General features: G+C 32.9%; 1 protein-coding gene across 1 annotated transcript; it reads left to right on the top strand.

Annotated features, from left to right (window-relative positions):
• The first annotated feature begins 926 nt into the window (after positions 1-926).
• LOC139849773 (uncharacterized) lies at positions 927-1,741 on the top strand. The gene is made up of 3 exons (XM_071839397.1): positions 927-1,094; positions 1,164-1,413; positions 1,506-1,741. Exons 1-3 carry the CDS (start codon positions 927-929, stop codon positions 1,739-1,741), a joined length of 654 nt encoding a protein of 217 aa, XP_071695498.1.
• Positions 1,742-14,762: the final 13,021 nt, after the last annotated feature.

The following is a 14,762-nucleotide window of genomic DNA, read 5'->3' as shown; positions in this document are numbered from 1 at the left end:
TAATTATGAAAAAACTGTAATTTATTTGCGCTAAAATGTTATGTGCAGCCAGCACAAGTTTGTTTATGTATAGACAGCAGATATTGCTGTGTCGAGTGTAGTTTGCTGCTCAGTCTACCAGCACAAGGTAGACAGTGTTCTTTAATCAGCACATGATGTGTACTCAGCAGTTCAAGAATATCAAGTGTCTCAGCAATGAAGAACCAGCACAGCTGGAATGCAGCTTACTACACAAGGCAGCTATGCTCCATTATAAGCATAGTAGTTTCTCGAGTGGTCTACATCAATTGTACTATTCAATAGAAGTCAAAGACAAAGTTGAACAGAAAAGGACACGCGTAACAGCTGACAAGTGAACTTACAAGACCACGTGGGAATGCAGAAGTTTAACGCATGTGCAGACATGGGTTATACATTGTCAACACCTAGGGAACACAACATTCTATTTGTTTAATCAAATAGTGGTGCCAAACCGATTTGGGGTGTTCCTACAAATAGCTGCCAAAGAGGAAAGAGGAGAGCATCCTCTCTGATGCAGTTGTCCTCACAAGTACAGACATCCTATGTACCAGTTGACAATAGAACCATTACACGGTTAATAGGACTACTATAAATTGTTGTATCCGCTATTGTAACAACTAGTGGTGTGGGTTTATTTATTTAGAGTCAAAAACGTGTAATAGCTTTTAGTTTACCTCTTAGCTATATTCTAGGTAATCTGTATCAACCAACTATCATTCCGCCAAGGATAGTTGTGATTCTTTGTGATTCAATCAATAAAGAATAACCGTTGAAAATTACCTGTGACTCTATTTAATTTACATGTTTGAATACTAATCGTGTTTAACTGTTAAGTTAATTAAAAGAAATTGTATTCACCCCCCTCTACAATACTCCTGTTGTTATCAAGGGACCAACATGGTTTTATGTTAACAGCTGTTGGTCTTGGCTCCAATAATGGAATTTATCCTCTTGCTTATGCAATTGTGGAATCAGAATGCTACAGTTCTTGGTTGTGGTTTCTTGAATTATTGGCTAGAGATTTGGATCTAACTGAGATGTCTAATTTCACTTTCATAAGTGATAGGCAGAAGGTACCATTTATACCATTTATGTCATATATTTTTTTGAATAAATGTCTGATATATATAGTTTGGTTACAGGGACTAATAGCTGCTGTTGGTAAATTTTTTCCTGTGGCTGAACATAGATTCTGTTTGAGGCATATTCAACAGAATATGAAGAAATATTGGAGTGGGGTTGCATTTAAGAATCATTTGTGGGCTTGTGCAAGTGCCACCACTGTGCCTCAGTTTGAAAGGAAAATGGCTGAGTTTAAAGAGTTTAGTGAACCTGCACATCTGTATCTTTCTAAAATTCAACCTGCACAATGGGCAAGAAGTCATTTTACAGGTAAAATTGGTCTTTACTTCATTTAGATTTAAAGTTTGGTACCATTTACAATTGTCAGATTTTAAGAATGTTTTATATATTCTGTTCCATAGGCCGTGCACATTCAGACATATTGTTAAACAATCATTGTGAAGTGCTAAATAGATGGCTATGTGAGGCTAGAGACAAGCCAATCATTACTGGTTTGGAGTATATCAGAACATATATGATGAAAATAATTGCTAATGTTAGAACAACAATCTCAAAGTCTCAAGGGCCACTTACACCACCTGCCACTAAGATGTTTGACAACATTAAGAAAGAAGCAATGAAATGTGATGTTATTTGAAATGGGGATGATAAGTATCAGGTAAATGGTCATCATAATGACCAATGTGTGGTTGACATGACTTTGAGAAATTGCAGCTGTAGAAAATGGGAGCTTACAGGCATGCCTTGTAAGCATGCAGTAGCTGCAATGTTGAACATGTCTGTTTATAGTCAAGATGTTGTTTTAGAGTCAAATGTTCATCCTGTTTATTGGTTATCTACTTGAGAAAAAACTTATTCTCATACCATTAACCCTGTGAAAGGAAAATCTGAGTGGGTCAAGTCTCCAGTGCCAACAACTTTGGTATGTCTAAAAAAATTCCAATTGCAGGTCGTCCTAAGAAAAACAGGAGGAAATCCCTTGAAGAAAAGGATGACATGGTTACTAAAGGAAAGCTGTCAAAGAAGGGTACAAGTATTAAATGTTCAAGGTGTGGAACATATGGTCATAATGTAAGGGGTTGCCCTAATGGAGGTGAAGGGTTGAAAAGAAAGCAAGCAAGTGGTAAAGGTGCCAATAAGAAATCAAGTGGTAAAGGTAGCAACAAGAAATCAAAAACTAGAAAAGGTGGTCCTTGAATGTGTTTGTTTTATTGTCTTTTGGTTTGTGTTAATTGTCTTTAGAACAATGTTATTTCGTATTTGGTATTAGTATAATGAACAATCTAATGTAATGTCTTTTGGTTATTTGGTACTTGTGTAATAAACAATGAATTGCTTTATTTAGTACTTGTCTTTTGGTAATTTGGTACTTGTCATTTGGTACTTGTCTTGCTAATTGATGTTATTTTGCAAACACAATAAGAAAGAATCAAAACATTGATGTTTATTGATGTTAAAACACAACATTGGCACATTGCTTTTTTTGCATACATTACCAACATTTTACAATCGGAAACAACACCATTGACAACTTAAAATACAATAAAGTACAATATAATTCCAACCCAATGAAGAAATATAATCCACTTTAGTCTTCTTGTTTTATCCTTTTCCAATTGAAGAAAATCTTGTTGTGGCTCATCCCTGATAGCGTCAACCCTCATAGGTGGATCAATCCAACAAAAGAAACCACAATCTGAAGACTGCAAATATAAAAGATTACAAAGCATTTAATCAAAACTCATTTCTGGATTCGACATCAGAAAAAAATTAAAACAAAATTAGTCAAAAAGAAAAGCTGATTTCGACATATGAAGAAACGCCTATATGGATTCTTTCGTGTTGTTGACGTTCGTTGAGCTGCAAGTATACCACAATTACAATAAACCATCGTTAATTGCTTACGATGAGGACGACCTTGGTGCTCGATTTTAAGAAAGAGAGAACCCTAATTTGGGGACGCGGGCTACAAGAATGAATTGTGAAGAATTGGGGGTTTTTATGATAGAAGAAGAAAAAACAATGACAAAATACCCTCACATGACATGCACGTGATAAGGGGTAACGGCAGGTTTTGACAGAAAGTAGACGGGAGGACGAGGGATGTACTCTTTTCATAGTTTAGGGACGAGGAATGCACAAAAAAAAAAAAGGATAGGGAGTCAAAATCGATGTAAAGTCCAGGGACGAGGAATGAAATTTTGTCATAAATTAACGGTTGAATCAGTGTACTTTTTTTCTCACGTTAGGCTCACTACATATAATTGTATAAATAGTTAAGTGAGAAACACATAACTTTTTACCAATCGTCAATATGCGTATTTTAAAAAATTACTGCATATGATTTTTCGCAGCAACACACGAATAAATAGTAGAGCTTATGAAAATCATAAGGTCTTAAAAATAATCTCCTCATAACCAGTTTATGAAAAATGTAGAGTTCATGAGCTGCATGATTACTAAGATGTCCTTTATTATATTAATTTACATTTACATATTATTATTGTCTTTTAAGTAAAGTATTATAAGCTTCAGATAGTTTATCAAACACGTATAAAAAATAATAATTTTCAACATCCAGTTACTATCTTCAAAAATAAGTTTCAGATCCAACTCTAGCCACAAGCTCTAGTGCTATAAGCTCCAACTAGTTTAATCCAAACACTCTAAGTATTTTTAGTATATTTTACAAATGACATGGATCAACTTAAATTTTATTGTTTCAGATAAATATGTAATCTTGAAAATGCTATAGAACAATCAAAATAATTTTATTTTAAAAGAAAAGCATTAAAATAATCTGATCTTGAGGTATTTGTCTTATAAGCTCATATGTACAACGACACTATATTTTCTTTATTCATTTTTATATAAGAATCGTATGGGTGTGTTTGGATGACACCAAAGTAGAGTTTAAATAAGCTTAAAAAGTAGATTTTATGATTTTAAGGAACTTATGATTTCAAGCATTGTTTGGCAAATAAAAAAATAGAGCTTATCTAATGTTGTAGATCTTAAATAAGTCTTCTCAACTAGCTTATAGAAAAATAGGGCTTATTAAACAATAAAGTATTAAAAAGCCCTTCAATATTTATTTTATAATTTAAAACTTTATCTTTTGAAGTTATTTCACAATAATAAATTTTCAGTCTCAACCACTTTATTAAACACTTAAAAAAAATATAATTCAATTCCCAGCTTGAAAAATAAACCTTAACTTCAAGTTGCAACTAGTTCTTCCAAACACACCGTAAATTTACTCTACTTATTTAATATTACTCCTATATTCTAAATGGCAATACCCGGACTAATGTTCACTTTAACTCATTTGTCATTTCACATTTTATCTTTTATTTTCATTTGTCACTTAATATTAAAATTAAATAACGTTTAGGGAAGACGAGTAAACTGATCATGTTGTACTGATCATGTTTACAACTATTGGAGAACTAGAACTATGTCTTAAGTTTCTGTTAGGATATATTATAAGTTGACCGATAAAGTTGTAACTGTTATGAAAGTAATGAAATATAATATAAAAATTAAATAAAGTAAAATTAAAACAACTATCCCATACATTTGTTAAATTGATAAAAATATGAACAGAATTTGTTGTATTGATTAAATTGATATTGATCAGTGAGTTTTTAATTTCACTTGAATTAATTTCTTTACGATGGTTAAGAGTTTCATTTTCTACACAAATATTCTAACAGCTATTTTTAAATATAGGATGGCTCCAAGACAACTTTGGAACCCCCACGTACAAATGAGGAAATCTGCTATTTTGTTGCTGTAGTTTGAGCCGTTGGATTGGCAGATTGTGACATGCTTAAAAAGGAAGTGATGAAGTCAACAACTTCTGATCCTAAAGTCAAATTACCTTTTACCAAAAAAGGTAATTTGACTAAGTTGTTGTTGCTTCTTTGTTCCAGGTTTCTAACATCTAACACTCCCCCTCAAATTGAATAGTGGGGTTTCCAATATTCAACTTGCCGAAAACTTCGCTGAAGAGTCTTCCGTTGAATGATTTGGTGAGAATGTCAGCTAGTTGATCTTCTGATCTGATTGAAGGAAGAGAAATAATTTCATTATCTAGCTTTTCTCTGATAAAATGTCTATCTATTTTAACATGTTTTAACATGTTTGGTGCGGTCATGTTGAACGGGGTTTTCTGAGATCGCAATTGCTGCTTCATTGTGGCAGAAAATATTAATAGCTTCTTGTGGTGCAAAACCAATCTCTGTCATCAACTTTTTGATCCATAAGGCTTCAACTACTCCTTTTGCTATCCCTCTAAATTTTGATTCTGCACTTGAGAGTGAGACAATCTTTTGTTTCTTACTCCTCCATGCAACTAAATTAACCCCGACAAGTGTGAAGAATCCGAATGTAGATTTTCTATCCCCTTTTTCTCCAGTCCAGCTTGCATCTGTATATATTTGAGACTTTAGGTGTCCATGTCTTTTAAAAACAACTCCATGATCCGCTGTTTTCTTCAAATATCTGATGATTCTCATTACAGCTTCCATATGGTGAACCTGTGGTTGATGCATGAATTGACTCACAACTCCAACTGCATGTGCTATATCAGGTCGAGTGTGAGCAAGATAGACGAGTTTTCCCACCATCCTTTGATATTGCCCTTTATCAGTAAGATCAGCTTCATCTTCCATATATAGTTTCTGGTTTGGAATCATTGGAGTATCAGCTGGTTTGCAATCAATCATACCTGTTTCTGCAAGAAAATCAAGAACATACTTCTTTTGACATAAATATCTCCTATTGGGATAGTAATACCTCAATCCCCAAAAAAATATTTAAGTCTGCCAAAGTCTTTCATTTCAAATTCTTTAAATAAGTTCATTTTTAAGTTAGAAATTTACTCTTTATCATTTCCTGTTATTATCATATCATCAACATAAATGATTAAGCATGTAATTAAATTTCCTTTTCGTTTAAAAAAGAGAGTATGATCCGAGTTACTTTATTTGAAATCATATTTTTTTCATAAATAAAGTAGATCTCCCAAACCAAGCCCGTGGGGATTGTTTTAACCCATATAAAGCTTTCTTAAGTCGACAAGCTTCCCCATTTTTGAAGTTTCTGGAGAATCCTGGAGGAGCTTCCATGTAGACTTCTTCCTTTAGTTCGCCATGAAGAAAGGCATTCTTCACATCAAATTGGTGAAGTGGTCATTCTTCATATGCATCAATTGAGAAAAGGACCTTGATGGTATCAATCTTCGCAACTGGTGAGATAGTCTCAGAATAATCTATTCCATATGTTTGAGTATATCCCTTGGCAACTAGTCGAGCTTTGTATCTTTTAATGTTATCATCTGGTTTGTATTTTATTGTAAACACCCATCAATTTCTTACTGGTTTTTTCCTTGAGGAATGACACATTTTTCCCATGTGTCACTTTTCTTGAGTGCTTCCATTTCTTCTTCCATGGCCTTTCTCCATTTGTTAGATTTCATTGCTTGATCAACTGTAGCTAGAATTTCTTCAGAGTATAAAGCAGAATTGAATTTATCTGCTTCATTTGATAGATTCTCGTGTACAATATTTGCAATTGGGTATCTTGATCTTTGAGCTTCTTTTTCTGGAGAGTATCTCTTTGGTAGTACTCCTCTATTGGATCTTTGTGGTAGAACATATCTTTCTGTGGTTTCAGCAGAAGTGGAATTGTTGTCAAGTGGTACATCTTGAGTTTGACTGTTTTATTCCTGATAGTGCTCCAAATGAACATATATTTAGTAGCAATATCCTCCCAATATGTAAATTATTTAGTTGTAATTGTTCCATATTCAAGTAATATTCGTTTATATTTAATAAGTGCGAAGACAAAAGGCGAAAACGAAGAATTGAAGACGCAAAGGTCCAAAATGCTCAAATGTACAAGATACAATTAAAAAGGTTCAATTTATTGATGAGGAACGTCTCAAAATTACAAAAGTACAAGTTGCGAAACACAAAGTACACGATATAAAATAGTACGAGAGGACGTTCGAAAATCCGGAACCGGGACCCGAGCCAAGAAGAAACGCCCGACGCAACGGACCAAAAATATCTAGTCTACTATGCACAAGAATAAAATATAATATATAAATAATTATATTAATTATTTATATATTTATATTTATTTTAAATTATGTCGACGAACAAGAAAACAAAAATGATTGAGCTGGATTCTGATGGCCATGCGACTCGCATGGATTTATGCCTATTTCCCATGCGAGTCGCATGAGGATCAGAATCAGGCCTGGTCTATAAATTTGCCAGTTTTCGTTCGTTTTAAAACACACCACACACATATACATAATAATACTCCATAATATAAATATATATATGTATATATAGTATAGATTAGTGTTATATTAGATTAGTTTGGGTTATGTAAAGGTTATTTTTACGAGTTTTTAAAGTCGGAGCTCTGTCCGTGTACCACTACGCGATAAATAATCAATGTAAGCTATGTTCTCCTTTTTAAATTAATGTCTCGTAACTAAGTTGTTATTATGCTTATTTAAAACGAAGTAATCATGATGTTGGGCTAATTACTAAAATTGGGTAATTGAGCTTTGTACCATAATTGGGGTTTGGACAAAAGAACGACACTTGTGGAAATTAGACTATGGGCTATTAATGGGCTTTATATTTGTTTAACTAAATGAAAGTTTGTTAATGTTAATATAAAGATTTACAATTGGGCGTCCCTATAAATTACCATATACACTCGATCGGACACGATGGGCGGGGTATTTATATGTACGAATAATCGTTCATTTAACCGGACACGGGAATGGATTAATAGCCACTAGAATAATTAAAACAGGGGTGAAATTACATTCAAGGGTAATTGGTGTAATTGTTAACAAAGTAGTAAAACCTTGGTTTACACGCAGTCGATAACCTGGTGTATTCATTAAACAAAGTATTAAAACCTTGTTACAATTCGAATCCCCAATTAGTTGGAATATTTAACTTCGGGTATAAGAATAATTTGATGAGGACACTCGCATTTTATATTTATGACTGATGGACTGTTATGGACAAAAACCAGACAGACATATTAAATAATCCAGGACAAAGGACAATTAACCCATGGGCATAAAACTAAAATCAACACGTCAAACATCATGATTACGGAAGTTTAAATAAGCATAATTCTTTTATTTCATATTTAATTTTCTTTATTTTATATTTAATTGCACTTCTAATTATCGCACTTTTATTTATTGTTATTTAATCGCACTTTTAATTATCGTACTTTTTAATTATTGCAAGTTTATTTTATCGCACTTTTATTATTCGCAATTTCATTATCGTTATTTACTTTACGCTTTAATTTAAGTCTTGTATTTATTTTATATTTTACATTAGGTTTTAACTGCGACTAAAGTTTTAAAATCGACAAACCGGTCATTAAACAGTAAAACCCCCCTTTTTATATTTATATTTATATATTGTTATATAAAAATAAAGTGTTTCATAAGCCCGTCTCCCTGTGAAACGAACCGGACTTACTAAAAACTATACTACTTCGCGACTAGGTACACTGCCTATTGTGTTGTAGCAAGGTTTTGGTATATCCATTTTGTAAATATTTAATTAAAACTTGTTAAATTTTGTAGCATTCCGTATTAAAAATATACACTATTTCGTAACCCCGTGCTACCACATCAAGTTTTTGGCGCCGCTGCCGGGGAGTCGGCAAAACATTATTTATGATTTTTAGAAAAACAATATAAAATTAAAAAAAAAAAAATAAATAATATAAAATCTATTAAAACCGAAAAAAAAATATATATTAAAATCTATTTTTAAGTTTTTATTATTTATAAAATTATTAAGTCTTTTTATTTTATTTTAGTTTTTAAAAATTAAGTTTTTATTTAAATTATATGTTTATAAATATCTTATTTTTTAAAACAGAAAATAAAATAAATATAAATATAATACAAACTGAACCTGTCATTTGACCCCCCTCATTTGAACCGGCTCTGGAGGTCATGCGACTCGCATGACTCTTAGCCTGAACCCCATGCGAGTCGCATGAGGGGTCTGACAGGGCCACATACAACCCTAGTTACGCATTAATTACGATGTAATATTATATTATTATTATTAAAACCCTATTTAGGTTATTTGTTTAATATTATTTAGTTTTATTAATTTATAATATTTACTTATAATTAGTTTATTAAATATATAAAATTAATACTTTTATAATTTAAAATATAAAAATAATATTTTTATAAAAATATATAATTTTATAACTTTTTATTTCTTTTTCTATTTTGTATTTTTTAATCGTTTAGCGTAATATTTGTATTTTTATCGTTCGTAGTTAGTTTTTAGTCTAGTTTTTTTTGCCATAATTATTTTATATTTCTAGATTCTTAGGCTTTGCCGTAAAATCTCTTAAGTGCTTTTTCTTTAGATTAAGACTTAGGCGCTTTAGAATTTTGCGACGCCGTTTATAGATTTTAGTGCCTAATAAATTGCCGTTTTTCCTTTAGAATTGCATTTACCTTTAGACTTTTAGGCGCAACTTTTTAGATTTAGTTTTTAGACTTTTAAGTTTCGACGTTTTTCTTTCTTATTTTTATTTTTCGACGTTTTTCGACGCGCAATCTATTTCTTTCTATTTTCTCGACACTCTAGTTTTTAGGACCTAGAATTTTCTCTATTTCTTATCTAATATCTCAAACAGAAAGAAAAATTATTTAAGCGGTTAAATTAATGGACGTTGACATTTTTCTGGTTCGTAGTAATAGTTGGATTTGTTAGTGGCTAGTTGTGGGCTTCCGATTTAAAGGGTCCTGGCTACCTGCTGCATCTTTTGGCTATTCGAAACGTGGGCAAAAATCAGAAAAGTCTATTAATTGGACAACTTAGATAAGTTTTTCTATTTTTTATAACTAATAGGATAATTCGTGAATGCACCACATTGTAGCTAAAATTTGGCCATCGCAATAAAATGGAAAAATTTGAAAACAAAGCCTTGGAAACTCTTTTTGAACTCCAAAATCAATTAAATCAATACTCTCAACCGAGTGTTGATGACAATTCGTTCAGTCAATCTTGGATCACAAATGACGAAACAATAACTGGTTGTGAAATCTGTGGAGATTATCACTCAACATGGGAATGTTATTATTACGTTCCTATGGAAAATTACGTACCCACAGAACCTGAATGGAACGATTATGAAGAATGCAATTCAAACTGGGATTATTCCCAAGAATATATCCAAACTCAACAACCAGAAGACGAGGAAAATTACGTGTCCGAAAATTCTTTAGACAATATGAAAATCAAACTCGAAGAACTTGATGCTCAAAAGGAACAAATGAGAGAGTTTGTAAACCGGCAAGCTGAAACTCTATCAGATTACACACCTGTTGATCTGAGGAGTCGTGTGCAAGAAAATCTCAAATCATCGAATTTTGATGAATTCGGGAGCTCCGAAATCACCAACTATCCCGATGATACTTTTTATTCAGTCTTACCAAATTCACAACATATCGACACATTAGCCTCTACCGACGAAATAATCAATCCATCAATGGAGGATGAAGAAGAAGAAAGGGTGACAAATTGGTACTCTTGGGAAAACGATAACGTTGAAAATTTTACCCCCGAGGCCAAACCGAACTTTACCATCCCACAACTTTCCAACCCAATATTCTCAATAGACGAGTCATCTACTGAAGATGAACTACGAGCTGTAATAGATAATGGCACCTCGGATTTCACCCAATTGGGTAATAGAGGTGAAAACTTTAATCCCGAGAATAAACGGAAGGACACTTTTGGAATTGGCCACCCTATAGATATAAGTATGTCGGTGTATATCGATCCATTTGACCAAGAACCAGAAAAGAGACATATCCATTTACTAAAAGCTACACTTAAAAAAGAATTAAGTAGTGACGATCGGGTGAGTCTAAACTTTAAACCCATTGATATATTATACACCACCCGAGATGCAAATAACTGGCTCACTATTTTAATTCGTGGAACTTATTCCACCGATTTCACATGTCGTCAGCTAAGTATGGGGAAGTCTAACCCCACTTAACGTTAAATTAGGGGTTCGGGTTAGTGCATAACTCGTTAATAAACATGCATAATAAATTAGGGTAAAAGATGCATTTTCAAAGATTAGCAAACAGTTCAGAAAAGCAACCATTTTTGAAGAAAAACATGTGTGATAATACAAGAAGGAATGAACGATGAGGCGCGCCATCTATCATTCGTCGAGCTTTGTAAGTACAAACTAGGTATTCTTAATCACTTTTCTACACTAATCACCCTCATGAATTTATAATTAGAGTCTGATTTCATGCAAATGAGGGCATTGCATGATCTCAAGTGTGGGGAAGGGTTATAAATTCTCTCGGGTTTACACTTGGTTTATTTGCCAAATTTTGTGAAAATTTGAAAAAAATTTCAACTAAATGAATTTAAAATCATGTTTATACATATTTATGAACGATGAAAACTAGGTGTTAATACCGAAATTATCGTTACCTTAAAAAGGACATAAATTGAGAAACAACCCAAAACGCTTGAATTCATTTAAGAATGGAATAGAAGAGAATAAAAAGGCAAAGAAATAAACTAAGTGTGGGGAGAATGTACCAAGTTATTCAATTAAAAATTATCTATCACATGTTTCTGTAAAGTTATTGCAGGTGCTTTTGTTTTGAACTAAATTAATAGTTTTACCTGGTTTATTGTGATACTTTTGAAAGAAAGATGGATCTACACGATGAATCAATTCCATCATTAGAAGGAAGTAAAGTCTTCCGAAAAAGACACGCGCTTCTTGATTTAGGTCATGAAGTTGTCGTCCAGACCAGCTGTAGGTTGACGAAAAATCTAGAAAAGTCATCACTAAAATCGGCTGGAAATCCAAGGACCTCAGCATCAAACAGGGTCGCCAAGTGGTCAGATTTATCCTAACCATGAGAAGGATTTATCTCGTACAATGGGGGGGCACCGTGCAAATTAGCTTGATAAGACTAATGAATCAGATCCCCAGAAAGGATAATCTCCTTAAAGATTAAAAATCAGCTTTTAAGATTGATATTACTCAATCCTTGAGATTGACCTTAAAGATTGAGAATTCAAACTCATGGAATTCAATGATATCTAAACTCGAGCTTGAACGAGAAAATATTTTGATCAAAAATACAAACCGATTTGTTTTCTGAAAATCCATTTTCAATGCGTTCATTACCATTGAACGTTAAATCCTAGGAATTCACCTGGAATTCATTAGGTCACCTGAACCAAATCGGGTGTCAACCGTAAGAACGGTGGTTGCATAGCATGGTCAAAGACAGGACCTTGTGCCAGACCGAAAAATCATAGGATGATCTTTACTATCGCTCCTACCAAGGATAGTTCTAGCATCCAACACGTTAATAAGACCATAATCATCTGCATGTCACAAGACATTGCCTTAACAGTTTCTTGTTCATCGCTTTCCTTTACAACCGGACGGTAGTTTACCGAAAGGTAATATACGGAACAAGTAAACTGGATGTGTGCTTTCCGATACCAGGATAGCAGTGGATTACACGAACCTAAAAGTTTTAAGCCAAAATAATGATCCACAAATATATTTTGCAACACCAAAGAATGGATTAAATCAGAAAACTTGTCTAGGATAAAATCTAGCTTGAATTTTCAAAAGATCAAATGTTTTCATAAAGATCCAATTTCCTTAAGGATCTACATTTTTATAAGTCATGTGGGACTGTAAACCGCCTTTCAAATGTGCACTTTGCTTTGGAAACCGAAAGTAAATCGGCTATTTGATTGCCAGTGTCGTTGACCTAAACCCGAGGCAACTGTGGATGACACACCCACCTTTAACCATGGTTCTATCGTTACTATCATTATTTATACCGCCATATCAAAATCACTGATGTACAAAGTGTGAAGAATAAAGAAGTGATTCGTGTGATGTATTATAATTTCAAGTTATGTATTGCTTGAGGACAAGCAACGTTCAAGTGTGGGGATATTTGATAGTGCTCCAAATGAACATATATTTAGTAGCAATATCCTCCCAATATGTAAATTATTTAGTTGTAATTGTTCCATATTCAAGTAATATTCGTTTATATTTAATAAGTGCGAAGACAAAAGGCGAAAACGAAGAATTGAAGACGCAAAGGTCCAAAATGCTCAAATGTACAAGATACAATTAAAAAGGTTCAATTTATTGATGAGGAACGTCTCAAAATTACAAAAGTACAAGTTGCGAAACACAAAGTACACGATATAAAATAGTACGAGAGGACGTTCGAAAATCCGGAACCGGGACCCGAGCCAAGAAGAAACGCCCGACGCAACGGACCAAAAATATCTAGTCTACTATGCACAAGAATAAAATATAATATATAAATAATTATATTAATTATTTATATATTTATATTTATTTTAAATTATGTCGACGAACAAGAAAACAAAAATGATTGAGCTGGATTCTGATGGCCATGCGACTCGCATGGATTTATGCCTATTTCCCATGCGAGTCGCATGAGGATCAGAATCAGGCCTGGTCTATAAATTTGCCAGTTTTCGTTCGTTTTAAAACACACCACACACATATACATAATAATACTCCATAATATAAATATATATATGTATATATAGTATAGATTAGTGTTATATTAGATTAGTTTGGGTTATGTAAAGGTTATTTTTACGAGTTTTTAAAGTCGGAGCTCTGTCCGTGTACCACTACGCGATAAATAATCAATGTAAGCTATGTTCTCCTTTTTAAATTAATGTCTCGTAACTAAGTTGTTATTATGCTTATTTAAAACGAAGTAATCATGATGTTGGGCTAATTACTAAAATTGGGTAATTGAGCTTTGTACCATAATTGGGGTTTGGACAAAAGAACGACACTTGTGGAAATTAGACTATGGGCTATTAATGGGCTTTATATTTGTTTAACTAAATGAAAGTTTGTTAATGTTAATATAAAGATTTACAATTGGGCGTCCCTATAAATTACCATATACACTCGATCGGACACGATGGGCGGGGTATTTATATGTACGAATAATCGTTCATTTAACCGGACACGGGAATGGATTAATAGCCACTAGAATAATTAAAACAGGGGTGAAATTACATTCAAGGGTAATTGGTGTAATTGTTAACAAAGTAGTAAAACCTTGGTTTACACGCAGTCGATAACCTGGTGTATTCATTAAACAAAGTATTAAAACCTTGTTACAATTCGAATCCCCAATTAGTTGGAATATTTAACTTCGGGTATAAGAATAATTTGATGAGGACACTCGCATTTTATATTTATGACTGATGGACTGTTATGGACAAAAACCAGACAGACATATTAAATAATCCAGGACAAAGGACAATTAACCCATGGGCATAAAACTAAAATCAACACGTCAAACATCATGATTACGGAAGTTTAAATAAGCATAATTCTTTTATTTCATATTTAATTTTCTTTATTTTATATTTAATTGCACTTCTAATTATCGCACTTTTATTTATTGTTATTTAATCGCACTTTTAATTATCGTACTTTTTAATTATTGCAAGTTTATTTTATCGCACTTTTATTATTCGCAATTTCATTATCGTTATTTA

The sequence above is a fragment of the Rutidosis leptorrhynchoides genome, chromosome 5 (genome assembly GCF_046630445.1).
Source record: "Rutidosis leptorrhynchoides isolate AG116_Rl617_1_P2 chromosome 5, CSIRO_AGI_Rlap_v1, whole genome shotgun sequence".
NCBI classification, from domain to species: Eukaryota; Viridiplantae; Streptophyta; class Magnoliopsida; order Asterales; family Asteraceae; genus Rutidosis; species Rutidosis leptorrhynchoides.
The sequence above is the reverse complement of the archived record's forward strand: the minus strand, read 5'-3'. Positions and strand labels throughout refer to the sequence as shown.

Bases quoted from the DNA above. Each gene is read 5' to 3' on its own strand.
- LOC139849773 (XM_071839397.1), top strand. From the start codon at position 927: ATGTTAACAGCTGTTGGTCTTGGCTCCAATAATGGAATTTATCCTCTT. The intron at 1,095-1,163 runs GTACCATTTATA...GTTTGGTTACAG, and splicing joins TCATAAGTGATAGGCAGAAG to GGACTAATAGCTGCTGTTGG. The intron at 1,414-1,505 runs GTAAAATTGGTC...TCTGTTCCATAG, and splicing joins GGCAAGAAGTCATTTTACAG to GCCGTGCACATTCAGACATA.